At 40.8% G+C, this 23947-nt stretch overlaps 2 protein-coding genes across 3 annotated transcripts in view; both read left to right on the top strand.

Moving 5' to 3' along the window:
• LOC144468865 (putative ferric-chelate reductase 1 homolog) overlaps positions 1–12685 on the top strand; it is a 36340-nt gene extending 23655 nt beyond the window's left edge. The window contains exons 6-12 of the mRNA XM_078178642.1: positions 6–101; positions 2607–2763; positions 3600–3826; positions 6864–7104; positions 7303–7415; positions 9220–9333; positions 9426–12685. Of these exons, the coding sequence (XP_078034768.1) occupies positions 6–101; positions 2607–2763; positions 3600–3826; positions 6864–7104; positions 7303–7415; positions 9220–9333; positions 9426–9566 (1089 nt within the window). The 3' untranslated portion in view covers positions 9567–12685. The remainder of the gene's footprint in view (positions 1–5; positions 102–2606; positions 2764–3599; positions 3827–6863; positions 7105–7302; positions 7416–9219; positions 9334–9425) is intronic.
• A 1866-nt stretch (positions 12686–14551) lies between these two features.
• The window catches only part of LOC144468095 (pikachurin), a 230041-nt gene continuing 220645 nt past the window's right edge, over positions 14552–23947 (top strand). Inside the window, exons 1-2 of one of the 2 annotated variants that reach the window (XM_078177279.1) lie at positions 14552–14694; positions 18229–18680. In XM_078177279.1, the coding sequence (XP_078033405.1) occupies positions 18566–18680 (115 nt within the window). In that variant the 5' untranslated portion in view covers positions 14552–14694; positions 18229–18565. Of the gene's footprint in view, positions 14772–18228; positions 18681–23947 lie in introns of both variants that reach the window. The other variant, XM_078177288.1, reaches the window with a different exon arrangement.

Raw genomic sequence — 23947 nt, 5'->3', positions numbered from 1 at the left:
CGCAGGGCGACGACAGCGTGGTCGAGTGCGCGAACGAAGGCGGCGAAATTGCATTACACATGTCTTGGAACTCCGGCAAGCAGAATATGCGGCAGCCCATGGTTCGTAACACCACATACACACACGCACACACAAGAGTATTATACTTGCAGCGCTCGCAACATTGTTAGCCTGGTTACGTTTACGCCGATAGCGTATAACGATCCGTCAAAACAACGGACCGTCGGTTTCGACGCCGATAGAAACTATCGATCGACGATTCGACCGCTTTAACCCTTTGCACTCGAAGCCGTTTTAACTGTAATTTTCAAATAACTTTTCTGACATATAACATTCCCATTTTATATGACAAAACGTGTTACATGCACATGAAACTGAATATTGTAACTCAGGCAACAACAGTTATATTTTTAATAATTTTTGAAATCTAATTTTTCGTAATATAAACATTATTTTGGATCGTACTGTAATAATTTTATTGGTGCCTCGGAGTAACCACTCGAGTGCAAAGGGTTAATGTTGCCTGGAGTTTCCCGAAACGCTATTATATATAATATAATAGCTATTATATAATAAGCTTATATAATAAACTATTATATTATAATATTTGAGATATTCAGCGCGATTTTTCTTGGAAAATTGCAAGATTCGCAGTGCTCGTTTGACTTTGTTTTCTGAAATCTTCCAACAGCCGTCGACGGTGTCCACGCCGACCAGAAATGGCTAAGGCAACGACAAGATATACATTAGCGAGATTTTATTCGATAGCACGGCTCGCCGATGAATATTAATGGGCGCATTCTCTTGCGGCCGGCAAAAGAAATTGGTTTCTTTTACTCTGCCCTTCTCGAAGCAATCTTGAAAATGTTTCCTCGGCATGCTTGAATTCGTTAAAATAATTAAGGAATTATTCTATGGGAACAATGTCTTGTCTATCAATTATTTGGTAGCAGTAATTATTTAATATTGTTGTAGATACCAGTAAGGAAATTAATTACAAAGAAGGATATGAACTAGTCGAAAAAAAGTTCATAAAAATGGTTAAAGTATTAAATTTTCGTGGCAGAATACTTCCTTAACCCTTTTTGCACTATAATAGTGAGTCAAACTCTTGTCAAATAATTTCGTGGATGATTAGATAAATATGGTTGCCAATAATTTCTATTAAATCGAAATAAAATCTAAATAAATCTAAATAAAATTAAATAAAATTCCACAAAATCCTCTGTCATCAAAATCTGCGAATGGAAATAAATTAAATATCAAAGAAATATTAATCAAGGAAATTATTAAAGACGACTAAGCGGTGATCAAGCTAGCTATACTGCAAGGGGTTAAACGAAATTTCGTGTTAAACGCCGTCGCGTCTGCAGAATCCTCTTTCCAGTAGTGTAGTCTTAATTTTGTGTGCACTTCTGAACTTTGTGTACACAGAATTACAATGTAGAAGGCTCTCCGCGCGTTCTACCCGAGAATCGTCAGGCTCGCGGCGAACAAACGATAATTTGATACGTGTCAACGTTGCCCGCTGCTGGCGCTAAGTGCGCTGATCCGATTTGCAAAATTTAGACTAGCTAATTTGTTTCTCGACACGTGAAAAAAATTCTAAACGCTGCAGACACCTATGATTTAAACAGTAAATTATTTTCTTGCAGTTTTTTTCGTTGCACAAGTCGAGATGACATATTTAATTTTGGTGATACTTTTATTCTGAAAATTTGTTTTAATATATTTTGGAAATCTATTTTAATATATGCTGAAATTCTATTTTAATATATTCTGAAATTCTATCGAATTGTTTTCATAACTAAAGACTCGCAGAAGCTGGCGAAAATTTCGTCAGGCAACAGATATCGACTGTTCAATTACCAGGAACGTAATTGCCTACTGCACAGAGGCTTTACGTTGCAGAATTTTCATGGGAGGTATCGCGGAATAAACGAAACTCCGCCAGCCAATAAAAATTCAAAAACCAAAAGCCATAGAAAGCAGCATAAATTGTGGCCATTAAAAATGTAAAAATTCTAGTTAATGAAAATAGCAGAAACCGTGGTTATTAAAAATATGAAAGCTCGCGGTTGATGAAAATAGCAGAAATTCTGGTCATTAATAATATAAAAGCTTGCGCGGTTAATAAAAATAGCAGAAATTCTGTTTCATTAAAAATATGAAAAATTGTAGTATTAAATATAAAAATCGAGCAGCTGATGTAACCGAGGGAATACGAGTATTAAATATAAAAATTGTATTGCATCGAGACTTTGTTCGCAAGAACAAAAGGGTTAAGATCGCCGCGGATTAAAGAGCGGTAACAAGAGCGGCGTATATTTTAGCCGCGGCGTATAGAAAGGGAAGGGAGAAGGCTTCTTGCCTTGATATTGAGAGCAACATGACGCGAAGCATGCGAGCCCGGTGAACTTAATACGATATCCCCGATTGAATGATTCCTTGCGGTGATGGCTTCGCGACTTTCGCTGGCGCGTAACATTGTTACCGATCAAATCCTTCCATGGGAACGATCGGCGCGGGTTTTCTAAAGAAACAACAACACGACGCACCGGCACACGCGCGACCTTGCTCTATTTTGTCCGATTTCCCCCCTGCAGCAGGAAGGCGCCGTTCAACTGGAGTCGAGCTCCATCAAGGATGACGTGATCTCTTGTAAATTTTGGAGAGAGAAAACGACGGTCGTCCAAGGCCGGGAATACGACCTCGTCAACACGCCGTACAACCTTCTGATCGCCGCCGGCAAGAGCCTAAAAAGTGTGTAATTGCTTTTCTGTCATATTCGTTATTCTTTACAGCCGTGAATTATAATCTTTTTCAGCTCTGCGAACACCTGAGACGTTGCTCCGGCATTGCTTGCATTTTTATCACATGAATTTAGTTGAATATTTGAGATTTCAGATTGGTACGAATTGTTTTAGAGGGATTTCGAGTAATTTGGAACGATTTAGATTGACTTAGACTGATCTATAGTGATTTAGACGAATTTAGATTGATTTTAATTGACTTTAGACTGACTCAGATTGATTTAGATTAATTTAAATTGACTTTACAGTCGCTCAGATTGACTTAGACTAATTTAAATTAACTTTAGAATGGTTCAAACTGACTTAAACTAATTAGAATTGACTTTAGACTAACTCAGACTGATTTAAACTAATTGGAATTGACTTTAGACTAATTTATACCTATTTATATTGTTTCTAAACTAGTTCAAATTGACTTAGACTGATTTGAAATGACTTTAGAGTGCCTCAGACTAATTTTAATTTACTTTAGACTAATTCAAACCGACTTAAACTACTTGAAACTCTTGTAAATTCTTTCGAACTAACTAGACCTCTTCTAAACTAATTTGGACTAACTCACACTAATTCTGAGTGATAAAATAATCACTAAAAATCTGATAAACTAATATAATTAATTAAATCTTTTAATCGCGGTTACCATGAAAATAAATTCTAATTCATAGAGTTCCAGCATCATCGAAGATAGGGATGCAAAAATAATCGTAGCAAGGTCAAAGTGGGAACGTTTTGGGGTTGGAAAAATCATGGGAAAAATGGCTGACTCGCGTATGATACCTGTTCCAGGTAACGGAGTCGGTTTCCACGACACGACGTACGAGGCGACCGGCGGCGCGAAATTGTTATCGGACGTGGGCGGCTACACGGCCGTCAGCAACGTGCTGATACGCGTGCACGGCGCTCTGATGATCGCCTCCTGGATCGGCACCGCTTCGATCGGCATCCTGCTAGCCAGATACTACCGACAGACCTGGGTCAGCTCGCAGTTGTGCGGAAAGGACCATTGGTTCGCCGTAAGTAGCCAATTTTTCCTGGGATCCGTAGGGGGATCTCGAAGAAACCGTGCGGACGACGACGACGGCGCCGCGGCGCGCGTCGACGAACGCCGTCTATTCGACGGTATATCGGGTCGATCGCTGGCTGGCAGCGCCTGTCCGTGATTCCTCCGGATCAAGGGTTAATCGCAGGAACGACGTACAGAAGCCCGGCCTGATAATTACGCCGGGGATCAAGTTCAATATGTACCGAACCGAGAGAGAGAGAGAGAGAGAGAGTCGGCTTCGGTTCTCTGCTCTGCTCTGCTCGGGTTTCGTTTCATGGGTCTCAAATGCTATTTTGAGGCGGTAATCGTTGAATGGCACCTGCTGCATTGCGCTCTCCATCCTGAATAGGGGCACATGTAGTAGGCACCCTTTTCCTACTCGGAAGCATTCGCGAGCTGGTATATAAGGTGCTGCTGCTGCTGCTGCTGCTCGCGGAAGGGTTATCGAAGAATCGCGATTTTCCGAGTCGCGAAAACTCTTTCGGACGCCGCCACCAATTTGTATCGCTTCGTTAAAATAACGAGCATGTGTTTGCTCGGAGTTTTAACAGCGTTTTAGCACACGGCGGAGTATGGAAACGGTGGTGAACGAATTAACCACGTGTGTGACGGAAAAATATGAAATTAAAAAGCGGAGACGCGACATTAAACTAGTGAAAAATTAAAGCTTTATCAACGTCTAGATATATTCGGAAACCTGCTAAATAAATTAACACGCGTGACAGAAAAATAGCAAGTTGAAAGCCTCGATATTAAACTAATAAACGTAAAACATTATTAAAGTTTAAATATATCTAGTTCACCGCATTAATATTCATGCCACAGAGATCAAAGAAATTAAGAAAACTGCAATATTATAATAGATTCACAGAGAATATTATTAACGAGCAGATAAGGGAAGTCCTATGAAATTTATTCCATCAGCTCGGCATTAATTAATGTTCAACGGATCGTAGCTGATATTTCATCTCGAATGGTCAATCGCAGTCGGCGAATGTCCGAGGCCCCGCTCGCGAAGTACTCTCGAGCCAACAAAATACCATCTCCGTCGATATAATGTCTGATCGTTTTCTCCTCCTCCGATCGGAAATGGCCGTCGTTGCCAATTTAAACGCATCCGAACGAAATAATCATCGCTTCTCGTATATAATCAGATTTTAATTGGCTAATTTCGGTACAATGGCGGACCGCTGTTTATCCGACGGAGTCCACCCCATTAATAATTACTGTCCTTTCATTTTAATTTCTCTCTCCCCTCTCGCCCCCGAGGATTATCATTTGCCCGATATAATTAAATTATTACTATTACAATTATATATACTGTATATATTATATTGTTGTTAGCATGGTAGTATTATTATTACTATAACATTATTATTATAATTATTATTTGCTCGCGACGTTGCTGCAGCGTGACGTTTAATTTAACAACGCGAGGAACTCGAGAGCATATACTGTATATTTTATATATTATATTGTTATTAGTATTGTAGTATTATTATTATTACTGTTATTATTTGCTTGTGATTGGAAGCTGCCATTTTACTTCGCGGCGTTCGATTCGATATCGCGAGGAACTCAAGAACATATACTATATACTTGTATCTATAATATCGTAATTAATATTTAATATTATTTCTATTATAATTATTATAATATTATTATTGTTACAATTATCATTTGCTGGTGACTGAAAGCTGCCATTTCACTTTGCAACGTTCAACTTGACACCGTGAGCAACTAAAGAGCATATACTATATTTTGTATCTATCATATCGTAATTATTATTTAATATTATTTCTATTACAATTATTATAATATTATTGGTATAATTATCATTTGCTAGTGATTGGAAGCTGTTATTTTACTTCGCGTCGTTCGACCAGACACCGCGAGCAACTCGAGAGCACAAGCGTGCCCGAGGAACACTTAAGCTTGGCTGATGTCCAAGGATAACATCAAGCTTATCTTTGATACTCGGGGGACACTTATGCTGTAATCGCGTTCGAAGCACCTTTACGATCTTTTACTGTCTACCCACGAAGAGAGAGAGAGAGAGAGAGAGCCCGATGGTTTCGGTGCCCGCAATTTCTGTTAATGCCTCCCCCCTTTATAGCGAGCTAGGCGACGTCTTTTCCAGCTCGATCCTCTCGTCAAAGCTCCCCCCTCCTCTACGTTTGCCCCGAATTCGCACTTCGTTTATTCTCTGCCGAATTGAAATTCACCAATTACCATATTATATATCCATGAATCTAGTAGACTGCTAACGACGGTATCAATTTTTGGAGCAATTAGAAGTACGTGCTTTATCTGTGGACTCATTTTACAACCCTTCTGTCGTTCTCACCCGGTACATTACGTAGTGCTCTTGCCGGGAACGCGATAAAATCGTGGCGAGAAATCGTATACTATAATTTCGCGTGTCTCTTTGTAGAGTCAGGTTCGATTCGTATATTTTAACCCTTTCCTCTGTAACAAAGATTTTAAAAATAATTTACTATTAACCTCTCAGGCTAAATTTTGTGCGAATGAAATTTTTTATTAACTAGATTATTACTTTTCTTACTATATTTATTTTTGGTATAGCTATATATAGTACTACAATATAGATAATCGTTTACTTTAATAGCTAATAATACAACTGAGTAAAGCACGAAAGATCCTCGAAAGCCATTATAGCGCGTCGTGCCTAAGAGTCTAAGTAATTAATAGAAAATTATTAAATATTACTATATTATCTATTAAGTTTCATATCAAAATTATTATTAGAATTTATTGGACTATCATAGTCTACAACAAGCCTATGAAATATAATTTTTCCGTCTGGCGAACCCAGTCTCAGTCTAAAAACAACCCTTTCCATGGCTCTAAAAGGCGTCGAGTTTTATTTGGGTGCAGCGATTGCTATATTTGACCCCGTCGAAACAACGGGATAGGTGTAGCTGTTAGCCACCCGTCCTCACCTGTGGCACGGGTATAGAGAGCTGAATGGTGGTTTCTGTTTCAAGTGGCATCGATTCTTCATGATCCTGACATGGTCGATGACGATCGCGGCGTTCGTGATCATCTTCGTCGAGCTGGGCGAATGGAGCTCGGAGAGAATCCACGCGTCCCTGGGCCTCGCGACGACGATCCTGGCGTTCGTTCAGCCGTTTATGGCGGCCATGAGACCCCATCCCGGAACACCGAGGCGACCGCTTTTCAATTGGGCGCACTGGTTCGTTGGGAATGCGGCGCAGATTTGCGGCAGTAAGTTTCGTATCATTCCTTTTTTTCCCTTCCGTTTTCAACGATTTCTCTCTCGTCCTTTCTTCCTCTCTCTCTTCTCTCTCTCTCTCTCTCTCTCTCTCTCTCTCTCTCGCTTTCGTACTCTTTTTCCTTTGGTTCGCTCCAGCCACCGTTCCATGGGACAATGGGCTAACCGCTACGTTGAAATTCCTTTCGCAGTAATCACAATTTTCTTCGCGGTCCGACTGAACAAGGCCAAACTCCCGGAATGGGTCGACTGGATTCTGGTCGCCTACGTGGTATTCCATATCCTGACTCATCTTATTCTTACGGTAAGTCCCATGTTTCGCGTTTATAAACCGGCGACGGCGCCATGGTTTCCCAACTCGCGATTAAAACGACCGAGTCGTTTCATCGAAGGATTTTTAGAGACTTATACACGAAATAATTTTGATTAAAATTGTTTAAAAAATAATTGCAGCATAGATATACCTTTAATAAGAATTAGGCAATTTTTATATAAGATAATTTTTATTAATTTTAACGTTGACCGCATCTTCATCGCTGCAACCCCTTAAATGGGAGACCCTGTTTATAGCAGCGAAAATTGCCAACTTTGAAAAAATGCCTGGACTCTGTCAAATTTTTTTCGGGAATGCCGTTTACGAGGGAATAAAGTTCGAGTCTTCCTCTTTAATTTAAAAAAAGAGCGATGCCAATGCGATTTTTTTTCGCGAAGTTATAGCACTTTGAAGTAATCCTTGTTGGTCTCATGTGTGGGTCTTCTGAACGGGTGGGTGTTGAAAACAATTAATTGGTATATTCGTGGAAAATAAATAATATTTTAATAAAAAAAGCTCTGAGAAGGTTAATGCAATATTTTTGAACATTTTCTAGACATTGGCGTAACCTGAGTATCTTGAGGAAATTGTTGGGGGATGATTATCAGTACTCCATAAAATGACAAAAATTAGAGGTGACTTTAAAGTACTGTAACTTTGTGAACAAAAATCACAGCTACGTTTATCTTTTTTTAAATTAAAGGGGAAGGATTGCACTTTATTCTACCGTAAATCAAATCGCCGGAAAAAATTTTTCATAGTTTGTGAATTTCGTCAAACTTGACAAAGTTTTATGTATGGCTGTTTGTTTTACATGACTTTACATTTAAAGGGTTACAGCAGTAAAAATGCATCGAATATAAAATCGAGAAACAGTATCTTATAGTAGAGACTCCAAACTTTAATTTTAAAAAAATTTCATCGTCCTACGATGATTTCTTCCTATTTTAATTCTTTTTTCATTTTTAATATACCATTTAGCTGTTAATACTATACATATAACCCCATAATGGAAGATCGTATGTCAGCAAAAATTTAACTAGAACCATCCTAGTGTTAATATACAAATGTTAGGTACTCGTAGAGCGCACCCAGCGCGATGCTAATTCCAGGGTGCCTTCCATTGGTTTTATTCTTACTTTGGGCTGGCAAAATTCTCTTTGCTCTCTTTGTAAATTGCTAATTAATTTGAAATATTAAATGGCAGAGCTAGAAAATTTTCACTGGATCCACAGTTTGTTAACTGCAATCTGGGTTAGCAAATATTACAAATTCACTGCGATTATTATTTCCATAGAAATTGTAAATTTAATCGCACTGTACATTTTTTATTTTTATTTTTGAAACACCACCCTTAAATCCTATTTTTTCAAATTTTATTTCTGAACCACCCCCTCAGTTTCAGTATAGATTTAAGTCACTTTAAAAATTGTGCCACTATATTTACTATATTATTAAATATTTCACTTGTGCCTTTTATATTCAATTTAAAATATTGTTTAATCACTATTTAACTACATAAAATTATAACCGAATAGAAGATAGTACAACGTCCTATTTATATTACTTTTTAAAGCCAAAACTACCCTAAAATAAAAATAATAAAAATAAAATAAAAAAGCTACCCCTTCGCTCATGAAAAGGCACAATTTACTCAATAAAAATCATACGAAAAATCGCTAGAGTCTATGGTAAAAGTCTGACCGCCCCGGAAATCTGCACGGTCGCGGTTTCCGGTTTCTCAGCTATTCGGGGAACGTACCACCATAACGAAGGGAATCGATATGTGTTATAGTTCGTCGGCTGCGCGTCTGACAGGCAGGCCAGTCAGAGGGTGAACTCGTTCCCGATGAACGACATGCACTCCCGCGGCTCGATGGTCCATCCGGATGCCAGACAGGATGCTCCCGTAAGTTTTCAAGACCCTCACCCCCATAAGGATCCCTAGAAAGAGGATCCAGCCGGCTGGTATTTTCACTCATTTCACATTCTGTCCGACAGCACTCCGGGATCAGAAAATGCATCTTCGGCCTGTACTTCGTCGTGATCGTACTGTTCTGCGCTGCCCTCATCGTCATCACGGTCCTGGCGCCCATAGAGGACTCCTGGGCCACCTTCGTCAACACCATTAAAAATTACTGAGCCGCCCTCTGGTGGACCGTAAACGATCCGCATCGGAGGTGGTGGACACCGGACGTTGCGTTCGAAGTTGCCAGACCTGGACGACGGGACTTTTATGAGAAATATTCGATGCAGACCAATTGTTGACGACACGTTGACAATTGTATCCGGGGCTTGAGGACTTTCGACCTTTTTAAAGATCGTTGGAGATTAGTATGAAGGGTGGAGACTCGACGCTGTGCACGGATGACGAATTATAGCGTTCCGAGTTGGCAAAAGACCATGTCCTGGGTTATAATAAATAAACTAAAGAGTGCAGAGATTTTTTAAATTGATAGACCGTCGATTGCATTGAGAACCATTATATCAACTCAGCTAAAATCATTGGAGATTATTATACTGTTGTTGGAAGAATATAGACTGGACAAATGAATTAATATATAATAAATTAAACACTGAGGGAGAAAATAATATCTGTAGAATTATTACAGAAATACTATACGTGGAGGATTAATTATAGCGTTCCAAAGTAACGAAATATTTTTAAATAATAAATAAAAAGAAAAGAGTCTATTAAATTTTTACCATCGAGATTAATGCCTCTAAAATATTATAAAAATATTTAAATACTAGTACCTAAAATACTAGAACAAAATTACAACAGAATATATTGTTTAATAATTAAAAAAAATTAACATCCAGTATAACAATCACCAATTCTATTTACAATAGTAAATAACAGAGCCTCTTGCACTTAAAACACGTGCAACAAAAATTGGTTCGTCGATTAAATAAATTTTGTTGCTGCAGCGTTCTCAGAAGAATGTCCGTAAATATAAAAGTTTGTATAACGATCCGCAGTTTAGCCATGAATAATAGCTACACAGAGAGCCGTGTGGCCACTGCGTTGGCTGGCGTAGTGGACTCAAGGGTCAGATACACAAAAACTATTGAAAATTATTAAATCGCCTCCGGGGGGCAATAAACGATGAACCCCATATGGGGGCGACGGAGTGTTGTTTCCAACACGTTTGTAAAACCTAAAGCGTTTCAGGGCTTCGCGTTTATTCGAACGATTGTATTGTATAGATTAATTATGGTGTACCATAATTGTAGAATCATCGTCTCAGTGTTGGCTTTTTAATGGGGCACTATTAAAATTGATGAAATTGGACGTCGAAGTACAGTGATCAATTTCGAAAAAAATGGACGATTCGAAACGACAAGTTAGAATTTTGTTTAAATTATTTAAGCTCTCCTCAAAGAACCATAAATGACAGCCTAAAGAGCTGCAGGAATAAAATACCAAATGTCAAGAAAAATCGACTATTCTTATAAAATTATTATAAACCCATAGAGGACTCTTGGAACACCATTAAAAATGGCTGGACAGTCTCCGAAGAACTCTAAATTAATTTTTATCGAAAATATTGGATTCAGACAGCAGCCATTTAAATGGAATCATCGTCACCTTTCATGGAGCACTCCCGGATCATTATTAAAAATTATCAGACGATTTCTAGATGACTATAGGGAAGCTATAGTATAAAGGAGGCAATGGAGTATCGCGTTCGACGTTGGCAAAAGTGGACTTCTCGAGATGACAAGTTTCGAACAGGTTCGTGCGGCGCATCCTCGATTGACTGTCTACATGTAAATCAGCCCGGAACCGACGTAAATCGACGTTTATGGAACTATATTCGGAGTGTGATTTGTATGACAATATTGTTTGACTACACCGAATGCTGGAACGGCAACTCGGAATTGGTCGGAGATGGGACCACGATGCATGATCGTACAAGTAGCGACAGTACATAGGAAAACGAGTATATATATATATATACACATATATATGCATACAAGGTGTCCCAAAAGTGCAGAAGCTATAGCATCAAGCTGCGAAAATAAAGCTCAGCTGACGAAATCCATTAAATTTTCAAAAAATTAAAAAATTGCACTAATTTATAAATAAATTATAAACATACAATCCTGAGGTTATTCCAAGCAACTTTTTCCTTTACGATAATTTTCTCCAAGGCGTCGTTAACAAGTTATTAACTGAAAAACATTGACCAATGAGAGACGAGAGCAGCTGGTGCGAGCTGGCACCGCCAATGAGCGTATTTGGGCTTATAACTTCTAAACGAAGCCTCGGATTAAATTTGTGCAAAGGAAAAAGTTTCTTAGAATGATCTCAGGAACCCCTATTTTCGATATCGTCACTTTTTGGTCACCCTGTATATATATTCAGGAGGCGACAGAAACCGTCCGTTCGTGTTGAACGAAGGAGAGTACCTACGTATGTTTTACCGTGCCTTTTCTACTTTCACACTGTCAGACCGACTCGAAATTTCTGACATTGCAGACCGTCCGTAAATGGTAGCACATAATTGTCCGCGCGTGCGCGCGCGACACAATGTCTTCGATCTTTTGTTTTTGGTTGTACAAGAATGTTCACGTAAACGAGAAAGGCATTAGTTTATCGGCGAGATCGCGAGGAGATTCGCCGCCGGTGTTCGCAGGCGAATAAGTCAAATATGACTTCGAAAAAATGGTGGTGTTTTGTTGTACAAGATTCAGAGTATACACGTGACCTACCCCCACTCTTTTAAAATTAGATTTGACTTATTCTCCCGCGAACGCCGTCCGTCACAAGCAAGGTGCTTTATTATTTAAGTTTCTCCGGTTGGACGCGCTGTTCGCAAGTGTTCCGACGGTCTCTTACCATTTTTATTTTCTGAAATTGTTCATCGCATATTTTCTTTACCTTGACGAAAGGTACCAACGTGTCTCTGTAATTTTTTCAAAGCGTCGTCTACGAAGGGGAAGAGTCTCTTCGAGGAAGAACGGTGTCTGAACGAAGTAATCCGAGAGTTCGAGCAGTCCGAACGCTTGCGAGCAGCCACGCGGCCGTCCCGAACGCAAGATACAATATTTATGTTAACAGTATTAGATTTTGTAACGTATTTTTGATTTTTACAACTGCCTAGATTTATTTGCCGCAGCGAAATCGGTGCGCGATCGCGACAGCGACACGTGAACACGTCGCTTCCGCAGAGGATCGCGTTTCATTAACCGACATAATAGCGTTGTCCGTGTATGTTATTGATATTGTTAATAAAATAAATCTATTATATTGGTAACAATCGGTGGCCGCGTTGCGACGAGTAACGCGATACCCGGCCGACGACGACGACGACGACGACGACGACGACGGTCGCGGCGCGGCCGGGTTCGCGCGGCACTCTGTTGCACACTTCAGTGCCGGCTCGCGTGATTTCTCCGCCCCGGATTTCCGATCCACCCCTGATTCGCCGCCACCCCTTCGCGATTTTTCCCCGAGGTCGCCGGGTCGTTAAGACAATTTCATCGGGTCCCTCCCCCCCTCTCTCTCTCTCAAGATTTTCGTCGCTTTGAGAGAGAACCCTCTCTCTCCGCTGCGGAAGATTATCCGTTTATCGTTCGGGCCGCGCCGCTGGAACTCGATTAACTGCAAGGGGCCGTTGTTAATCGGTTTAAGCGGAATCTGAATTTACTTAAACGACAAGTGAAAGTCGCGGCCCGTAGCCACCGTTGCCCGTTTTTCCCACCCCCCCCCCCCCCCCCCATTTTACCCACCCACGAGTTACGATATTTATCTTCGCGAGAAGATCCGGCGATCGAATTTTCATCGCCGACAAACGCGCGAGTCTCGTCGATTTTACTCGGCTTTTGTGTACAGGCCATTGTCCGGCTTGAACTTGTCAACTGGGAATTTCAATTTGCACCCTGTTACAGTTTATTGTTATGCATACTGCCGACCAGGTCGATAGGGGGCCTTTATAATTAAGCACGCAGACTCGTTTCACCTTTGACAACGATTTCGTATTATAAATACCGTTTTTACTGGAAAACGTGCTTTTTCGGGAAACGTGGAAAACGTCGATGAAGATTTCCAAAGGCGAGATTTAGTTGACAAATTTCCGGGGATCTGTTGATTTTTTGGGGGTCGAAGGGGATAGTTCATTAAGATGGCCGAGACCTATTCTATATTTTATCTATATTTATTTCATATTTATTCCCTATTTACTGTATATTTATTCTATATTAATTTTCTATGTATTGTATATCAATTCTACGTTTATTATATATTTCTTTAAACTCGATGAATACAAATGCGGAAGAGGAAAGGATCAACCCCAAAGAGGCAGGGGTTAATTCAAACGGGACAGGGCCAACCTCAAATGAGAATGGGGCTAATACAAAAGGGGTGGGCTAACCCAAGCTATTAATTTAAGCTATATTATTATTATTATTACGTTTATAGTTATTTATTTTACATTTCTAAACTACTTATTATTTGTACTAACTATACCGTTCGATAGCTGACGAAGGAAAAATCGTCTGTGCGAAATTTCAACCCTTTCTTGTCCATAAGGGTAACTACTTATTCACAGTCAATTTAATCGATTTAAAACGTAACATTCTTTCGCTGTAATAATTAATATATAAAGTTAGAGAATCGATATAGCAAGGGATGTCCCAAACTAAATAATTTTTCGAATATTAAATATCTCTCCGAATTAATAAAATAAATAGAATGAAAATAGGAATGCAAAGCACATAGGCGTAAAAACGTATAATTCCAGTAAATAACCGCGTAAGGGTTGAAATCGGAAATTTGCTGCACAGAAACTATCCAGAGACGACGCCGTGTTGCCAAATTTCGTGGCAAGTCGGCCAATCAGAGGTCCGTTGCAAGAAAGACGGTGAATTCCAGGAGCGATTGAGCCGATTTTTCGGAGACTCGAGTAGCAGACGGCCCTGAGAGCTGTCCCGATCGGGAAGCAGAGGCGTCCGCCGGGGTGGAATGTTTTTCAGGGGGTTAGTAACGCGCTTAAAAAAAAAATGGCGGCCGATCGAAGGCGGTGGCGTTATGACGCATGCCGCACGGCGTACCCTCGGCGTCCCTCGGCGTCCCTCGGCGGCGCCACCGTCGACCAACCCCCGCAGTTCGATTGGAGACACCGGCCGGCATCGACGGCTGTCGCGGAGCTCCTTCTTTCCATCGAGTTCGCGTGTGTGACAAACCCCTCTTCTGGACACCCTGTTCTCTCGCGAACGTTTTCCACGACCGAACACGACGAGTTCTCTCGCTCTGTCCGGGCAGGTACGACGACCCGAGGCCACTCTGCTCTCGCCCCGGCCACGCACGAATCCATCGAGAATTCCTCGCCGCTTTCCCAGGTGCTCTATCCGCCTCTTCGTTTCGCGAGCCGCGTTTCCTCGTCGTCGTTCAAAGCGATTCGCCTCCCTAAATCGCGCCGCGAATCCAATTTTCCAATTCTTTCAACCCCTAATTTATTTCTTTTTATTTCCTAGTTAATTTCTTTCTTTTTATCCTCTAGTTAATTTCTTTTCTCTTCGGTCGCTGCGACGACCGGCTACTTTCGAGACCTGCTGCTCTCCTCTATACCTGCTCTCCTCTAGACCCTGTCTCCTCTAGACCTTCTCTCTCCTCTAAACCGGCTCTCCTCTATCATAAATACAGAGGGACGAAATTGTTGTTTCTTCCTTCGATAGCAAAGAGTTTCCGCGAACCAAACTTACACACAGAGTACTCTGGGCAGTGAAGTGTCGCGCGAGCTGCTTGTGACAGGATCTCTGCTTGTGTCGCTTCAGTGGAAAGTGACCGTCACGGAAATTGCCTGCGAATTTGTAGGGGAACTGCTTCTACTTCGGCGCTGCGCTTTGGTGAAGCACTGCACGCGGAAGTGTCGAGGAAGTAAACGCATAGGGAAAGTGGATAAATAAACGTGCGATGATCAGTGTGTGGCGGCCGCTAACCGCCGAGGCTCACGCAATGGCAGGCTCTGTCTAGACTGGGTAGATAGAACGTAATTGTCGGAGAAATATGACAATTCAGACTGTGAAGGATTATTAAAATTAAAGGGTATAGTTATTGAAGGTATTGGGGCAATTAAGGATAGTTATTTGAAAATGCTGATGTTTTGTGATAACTAACAGCTGCGAGGGCTTTGGAAATTGTTGGAGTATTAAGAATTGATTAGAATAATTAATTAGAATTAATTATTATTATTGTCGTGAGACGCCATGGTGTCAGTTAGCCAATAACCAAAGAAATTCATGCTACAGCAATTGCAAAATTTATAAAAATCATTCAGGAGCAATAATTATACTCTGGACTCTCTAGAAATTAGAATAATAATAATAGTAATAAATAAACGCGATCGTGAGATAAATTAATACCAGTGTGGTATCACTGTTCATTGACCACATAAATTCAAGCTATCACCATCTAATAAAAATATCTAAAAATCCATAAAATTTCGAGCAATAATTTAGCCATCGCTGGTTAATAATTACTAGAGAACACCAAAGTAAAAGGAAAAAATAAATCGAACGCAATCACGCGACTATTTTTAATTGAAAAATCCACAAAGGTTCGCAGAACTTCGGTAAAAGCTCCGGTCATCCCCTAAAAAAATTGAGTGAAAAACTTAATTATTGAACAAGTAGACAGGCATCAACAAGCGAGGATAACTTTAACAAACAAAGTACCTTCTCTTGTCAATTTATATCAAGAATCCCAAAGTACCTTCTTCGATCAAAGAGTATCGTTCTCATGAAAAGGATCGCAAAACCTAGACAACTCCAGACGAGATCATAGTATCGAGTAGCCAGAAAGGGTTAAAACAGAGTTGAAAAAATTTCCTCGAACAATCGAAACCTTCCCAGTGATCCGAGTGACCGTCGTGAAAAATAGCAAGGTTTATTTTATTTATTTTTCACCGCAAAAACATTCTTGGCGGAGTGGCCTCTCTGAGAGAGTCACTCGAAAGCAGCTACAGCAGCAGCAGCAGCGACGAGGAGAGGAGAGGAGAGTAGAGGAGAGAGAGTAGATAGGTGTACCCGGTCCACACAGAGAGACTCGCTCGTATCGCTTTTCCATCCGCGTATTTACCCTCTTTCTCCCGCAGCGAAAAGTGTATATCTGCCTTTGAGCCGGCCAGTGAAATATGCGTACCGATATTGATATGCATACGGTGTCGAGTGAATTTGCATCGAATATCAGCGGGTCCGACGCGTCGCGCCGAGTCGCCGGGACTGAATAGAGAGAGAGGGAGAGAGAGAGAGAGAGAAGGTGATCGTTCGGTGCCGACGGGTAACAAGAACCGTAAATATCGCGAGCTCTCATTACACGAGCGAGTGAAGGCTAAACCGCGGCGCGCGGCTGTCAAAAAGGCACTTTTTCCTGTCGCGAAAGGTTCGAAGAAACCGCTCCAATCCGCTTCGGTCCTCTTTGCGCCTCGATCCGCTCCACGCCACGGTCCCAACGCGCCTCGTTCCGCTCCGATCCGCTCCGCGCCACGATCCCAACGCGCCTTGATCCGCTCCGATCCGCTCCTACCCGCTTCGCTCCTCTCCGCGCTTCAATTCTTTCCTGTCCGCTCCTCTCCGCTCCGCGCGCGTGTCCCTTCTTCGCTCGCTTGTCGGACACCCCTGCAACCTAATCCTTTACCGTTCCGATGCACGCGTACGCGCCGAAAACCGGAAGGCAATTGTCCACCTTTTTGCCCTATTGTTATCTGATACCCCGACGCGTCACCTTGACACACGCCACCTGTGACCTCTTCCTTTTCACCGTCGAGCCTCTTGACCAGCGCTGGGTACCCTAATTGCAACGTTTGCCCTCATTTAACACTGGTCAATTTTTTAATATCTTTTAATGCGAGAGATAGTCTTCTTAGTCTAGTTGTTTATTCGTTTTTTGGTTGTTTATTTAACTAGGATGCGGACGGGGGAGTTTTAGCGGTGCTGTAGTAGTATTGTTCGCAATGCGCTTCGTCGAATCTCGTGTAGTGGAGTTTGTCTGCGAGGAACTTTGTAAAGAGAATCTATGGCTCGAGTTTGCTAATTCTGTTGATGGCGATTTTGTGGGATACGATTTTATGGGGGATGATTTTCGGGAGACATTAATTAAGGGTGGTTTTGTTAATGGCGATTTTTATTAACGATGATTTTTATTAAAGATGATTTTTATTAAATACGGTTTTATTAATGATGATTTTTGTTAAAGATGGTTTTATTAAATACGGTTTTATTAAAGGCGATTTTATTAAATACGGTTTTATTAAATCCGATTTTATTAAATTTGACTCCTTTAAAGGCAATCACTTATTAAATCGATCTGTATTACTCCACCCTTTATTCGATATTGAAATTCCTTTTTAATAATAAAATTAGCTTTCGTTCGCCACAAATATACTTGCTGTATTTGTATAAATATATATATATATAGTATAAATATAGATTTGGCGAATCAGTAATTATTATTAATCAAATTTACTTAGTAAGTTCCTAAGAACCAGACCAACTTAATAAGCGTTTACAAAATAAATTCAGTAGTCTTCCCTCTTATAGAGCAGACTAAACAGCATCTGCTAAAAATCCCTAACCCAATCCATTAATTAATTATAAGTTACTTGCATTAAAATGCATTGCGTCTAAAGCAGTACAGTGTCTGCATAGGAGTAGCTTCTCTTGCACCAAGGATACTTTTTGGATTTGCAAAGGATTTGCAAAACCGATTGTTTAGGAGAGAAAAAGGGACAATTTTTGAAGGAGGTTTTTCCTAGCGCTGGTCGTGGCACCTGATCGAGTGTCTTCGCGTTGTCCACAGGAGACAGAGCTAAAGAGAGAGAGAGAGAGAGAGAGAGAGCTAACGAGAGAGCTAAAGAGAGAGAAAGGGAGAAAGAAAGGCAAGGTAAAAGAAGAAAGTGGTACGCCAGTGTTTCCGGAGGTGCAATAGCGTCGTGCGTTTTCGTCCCCTGTAAGAATCGATCCGCGTTCGAAGGCGAGTGTCTTTTCCCCGGGATCGCTCGAGTTTCAGTGCGCGTTCGACGGTGAGCCACTCGATTAGCGAGTAATCGATCGAGAAGTTTCGTTTGGTTTCGAAATGCGAAAGTGAAGACTGTCTCTCGGGGCGGGCGCGCGTCGTGCACCTACATCGCGGGACGATGGCGGAAGTTCGTGTTTGCCGGTTCCTCGTGGTCCTCGCGCTGCTCACGGTGGTGCTGGTGCTCGGACAGAATCCCGTCGAGGAGAAGACCACCTTCGAGGCTGCTTTCCAAGGTAAGACTTCGTTGGTCTACTATGAGGATAGGGGAACTAGGCTACTGCCAATCTAGGGGGCAACGATCTTTAGCAAGGTCTTGGAAAAGGATCTTTAGCAAGGTATTGGAGAAGGATCTTTAGCATGGTCTTGGAGGCTGATTCTAAAGGAAGCATCTAAAGGACGATCCTAGAGGGCGATCCTACAAAACGATACTAAAGGGGGAACCTAAGGGGGGAACCTAAAGAGGGAACCTAAACGGCGATCTTAAAGGGGCAACCTAAAGGGGGGACCTAAAGGGCGATCCTGAAAGACAATCCTAAAGAACGATACTGAAAGACAATCTCGAAAGTCGATCCTAGAGGACCCCTCAAATAACCAATTAACCTATATTTTTCAAACATTTTTGCACCAGCTAATATTTCCATAGATCATCTATTTTTGGTTGGGACTTTACACCATCGTTTAATTATTATAAAAATTATTGAAATATTGAGAGAGTTCATCACTTCTAGCATCGATGTTAGAGTTTCATTCAGTGACATGGCTGTTAGGTCTTAGATATAAATTAATTTTATATATAATATAATATAGATTTGGTAATTTTTAAACATCAGATTTACTTAATAGATTTTTAATTTTGTTAGAGGATACGTTCGACTATGGTTTAATATAGTTGGCCATACTGGTCTCACTTATTTTATCATAGTTCCTATTCCACTTGTCTGACCATAAGATATCATTATCCAATTTACCAGGTCGTAGTTACAGTCGTTTCTACTCGTCTAACCATGAATAACATTACTCTACTTATTTTATCATAAATTGTTCAACTTGTTCGACCGTAGGATAATATTATCCAGACTGTTGAATAACAGGTACTTTTTATTCTACCTGTCTGACTACGAATCAGTATCTCTACTCTACATATTTCATCATATAAATTATTCAACTTAATTAATATTTAAACGGCGGATATTTATGCAAAATTTATTATTCTAACTGCAAGAGATAGAATCTGTCTAGACAGGTATTTCATGTTTAAATAATTTTAATAGCCCAGAAACAAAGAACAATGACGTCGTCATAGCTCGTTCTTATTCTACTTCGTTGACCGCAGATCGTCCCTACACTATTTGTCTGACCACATAATGTCCTCGTTCTACTTGCCCGGCCACAGAGACTGCCCGTATTCTACCTGCCTGGCCACATGACGTTCTCATTTCACTCGCACACCGATATATCACTGTCACACTTTTATCTTCTTATTCGCACACGTCGTTTAAATTCGTCTTGTCTGACCACAGGCTGTCCCTATTCCACTCGCACGGTCATCGAACTTAAATAAACCTTAAATTCGACTTGATTGCGTTGCCTTTGATTAACCCCTTTTTATACTTTGACGAGACCGATTCGCTATAATAATTATTAGTAATAATTTGTGAAGTATTGATGTTATTCTGTTCTTTGAAATTGCAATGAGTATATACTGCCTTGATAATAATATTTCAGTTTTTAAAGTAATATAAACGCGGCATCGACTTTAATTTTCTGTCCCTTTTAAAAAATTATTGTGTCTAAAAGATATCTACAAAAATAAAATAAAAAATACATAAATATTTAAAGAGAATAATATTAATATATAAGTATATATTATATCAAATATATATCAATTTTATTTATATTATTATATTAACGTGACAATAGCAAGAAAATGAAGAACCTATTCTTTAGAACGAACAAGTTTTCGCTACTTTTTCGTCCGACGGTATCGCGATCGATTCATCGCGAGAATCTTTCGCGTCCAATTTCGTCTCAAAACGAACTTTTCACATTTGTTACAACCCGGCCCGACGTCGACTGGAAAAACAAACGCCGCCGCGGCCGCGCGCGGTTTTCTCGGCATCCCCTCAACAATTATTCTTACTTGTGTGGGCCCGGGCAGGTTTCACTTTTGGAACCTTCATTGAAAGTAACTCTTAATTAGCCACCGGCCACGGTAAACTTTCATCTGCTGGTCCCGAGATACAAAGTTTTCACCCGTTTCGATATTTTTTACTCAACAATCTCGCGCGCGAACCGGTACCACGTGATAAATGATTCCGCTTGGCTGCCGCGATTGCTGCGAGAAACGACGATCCCCCGGCCGACCCTTTGAACAATGGAACGCAAATTAATAGGCGACTAAACAGGAAAAAATGTTCTGTGGAATTTATTGCATGTGAAATGGTTTCTAGAACGTTGTGGAAATAGTTTTGCAATTTTTATGGAAGTGTTGCGTTTGTTAACCTTTTGCTTATGTGAGGATGGGGTGATGCAAAAGCGGTGGGATAACGCTAGCTATTAATTTAAGTTATATTATTATTATATTATTAATAATATAGCTATTAATTAATTTAGTCTATATTATATTATTATTACGTCTATAATTATGTATTATATATTTGTGAGTTATTTATTATTTATGCTAGACAAATATTAATTTCTTTTACGTACTATAGTTCCTACTTTAATATTTCCTAATTTTATTAGACTTAATTTATTAAAGACTATCAGTGTCAAAAACTTCGTCCACGGTACACGACAAAAGAGAGATATAGAATTTTAATTACGAAATAGCGTTATTGAAGCGAACCGATTAAATCGTCGCCGGTAGATGGAAAAGGAACGGCGTCGCCCCGCCGTTATCAAATCGCGCGATTATCAGCGAAACGCGTCGCGCGTGTTCGTCAATATAACGTTGGCCCACGCAATATACCGTCAGTGTGTCGGGCTACAGGCATTATTATTCACGCGTAACAAGTATATTTGCAGGTCGCGTCCGATGTTTATTCCGATTTTCGGGGAGGGGGAGGGGGGAGGGGACGCCCCGGTTCTCTCGTCGACCGCAATGGAAATTTTAATGCCGCCTTTTCGGATTTATTTTCCGTGCCCGCCATTACCGAGCCATTTGTCACCGCTTCCCCCTTCCCTCCCTCCCCGCCCCTATGGTACCACGCGCGCCGGTCTATAGACGACGGTCAGAGGTAACATTTTTATAACACGCGCGTATCCGGCGACGAGTCCCGGAACTTAATTAACGATCGCATATTTGCGAACCGTTTTATCGTTCGACCAGGGGACACACACACACGCGCGCGCGCGCGCGCGCGTCTCTGCAAATGAATCCGTATTGACAGATTCGTTCGGACGCATTACTAAATTTTCGAAACTGTTTTGAATACGCAAACGCGCGGCGCCTATGGGGGAAGGGGTTACGGGTAAACAGCGTGTCGCGCGAAAAGTGCTCGAAAATCGCCGGCTGTTTCGTATCTCGCACTGTGATTCATCGTCCGGCGACGCGTCCCTGCCCCCTCCCCCTCCCAACCCCCGGACAGAAACACGCTCGTTTGTCTACGTTTATCAATGACCCTCCATCGATTTTCAACGATTAAGTCGATGGTTTATTAAAATTTTTCGGCGGAGTCCTGGAATTTTATCATGACGGCGCGAGTGACACAGTTGTTCATTGGGAGACACGGAATATTCTAGAATTAATAAAACTGAGATAACGTATATCATAAGTCTAATATTATATGTTTAATATTATCAGTCAAATATTATAAAACCAAGTATTTTAATCTCTACGATTTGTTTCACGCTTGCTGCACCTAGGCTTTCTTTGTCTTTTTTTGAGGCATTGTAACTTTGTTGCAAAAAATCGTACAACAATGCGGCTCAGCTTGTTTTAAAGGGCAAAGTCTCTACTTTAATTTGCCCTAATCGATTTTTACTATAAAAATTTGGTGGATATTAAAAATCGTAGGAGAAGCGATGCTTCTTATACTCACAAAATCCATTTGGCTTCTGTCTTAAAATAACAAAGCTCGGCAACTTACAAAATGGCAGTCAAGTCAAAAGATGAATACAGAAACCGAGATTAGTAGAACCGAAGGAAGGGTTAGCTCTGTTCCAACTAGCTGGCTGCGAGCCATACGCAATGTCTACGGAATAAACAATGTCGTAGCAGTTTCCCTTTCTGCTGTGCGTGATTTAAACGCGACTTCGGTGTGTCTGGGCGCTAGTAAACAGCGTATTGCGTCGCGTTAATGTTAATGGCGAGCTTGGCTGGTGCACCATCTACCTCCCTTTCTCCCTCTCTCTCTCTCTCTTTCTCTCTCGCTCTCTGCCGCTCCTCTTACCGGGTCTCCGAGGTACCATTTGCTAATAGCCAGAAAGCAATTAATATCACGGTCAGTTGCTACCCTTTACTCGGCCACGGATGCGTGGTGAGCTGATTAGCGGCCGCTGCCTTACGGCCTAGAAACCTTCCCGGCTCTGTCTCTCGACAATGCTATTCTCTCGCTCTCTACACGGTCGGCCACTTTCGGCCCGACATTATTTACCTAAACAGGAAACGCGCGCGGCTACGACCGACTCTCCTTCCTTGCGCGCCGATTCATGGTTTCCCGTTTGTCGAACTTTAACACACGAAATGTTAGAGCGCGCTTCAATTTTGTTAAGCGTTCTCGGTTCGTTAGAGTGCCTCGAGATTGGAGGTTATGGCTGTGTTGTGACAGGAAGTTGATGGCTGGGGTAGTTTTAAAAATTGATTAGGGTAACAGTGATATGCCTTTGGAATTATTTGAAGTTATTTGAAATTATTTGGAATTAATTGTACTATTCCAATTATTATTATATTATATTATACTATATTGTTCTAATTATGTCAGGGTTATTACTATATTATTCTGACTATTTTTATTTGAGGTAATTATTCAAATTAATTCCATTTAGTCGAATATTTCTTTCGAATATTATTCTATCTCATTACTAATTATAAATTAATTTATTTATTCGAATAATTCAAATAATTCTTTACTCGGACAATTTAAAGGACTCTTTATTATATAATTGCCTCTGCTGTGTTCGAATAATAAATATATAAATCATACACTATAATAATACAAATATAATAGTATAAATGTAAAGCAATCTTTCCATCGAATAAATGCAGCCACAAATTTATATAAACTAATATCTCCGTGTATTTCACATGAACTAAAGTTTGAGAATTGTTTTATCGAGCGAAACGAAAATCGGAAAGTTTCTCGACAGCGATAGCCGGCAATTTAGCGTGGTTCATATTTCGCGCTGGGGAGGAAGTAGAAGAGGACTAGTTACAGTCAGACACGTCGATAAACTCTCAATCTCGGTGCCCCGTAGTTCCCCCGGTTAACTGAAACGGAGCTGCACGCGACCTAACTTCGTTAACCGAGACTATTCCCGGGCTCCGCGTCGACGCTAA

Source organism: Augochlora pura, chromosome 1 (assembly GCF_028453695.1).
Source record: "Augochlora pura isolate Apur16 chromosome 1, APUR_v2.2.1, whole genome shotgun sequence".
Classification (NCBI taxonomy): Eukaryota; Metazoa; Arthropoda; class Insecta; order Hymenoptera; family Halictidae; genus Augochlora; species Augochlora pura.
This window is presented reverse-complemented; position numbering and strand designations above follow the sequence as displayed.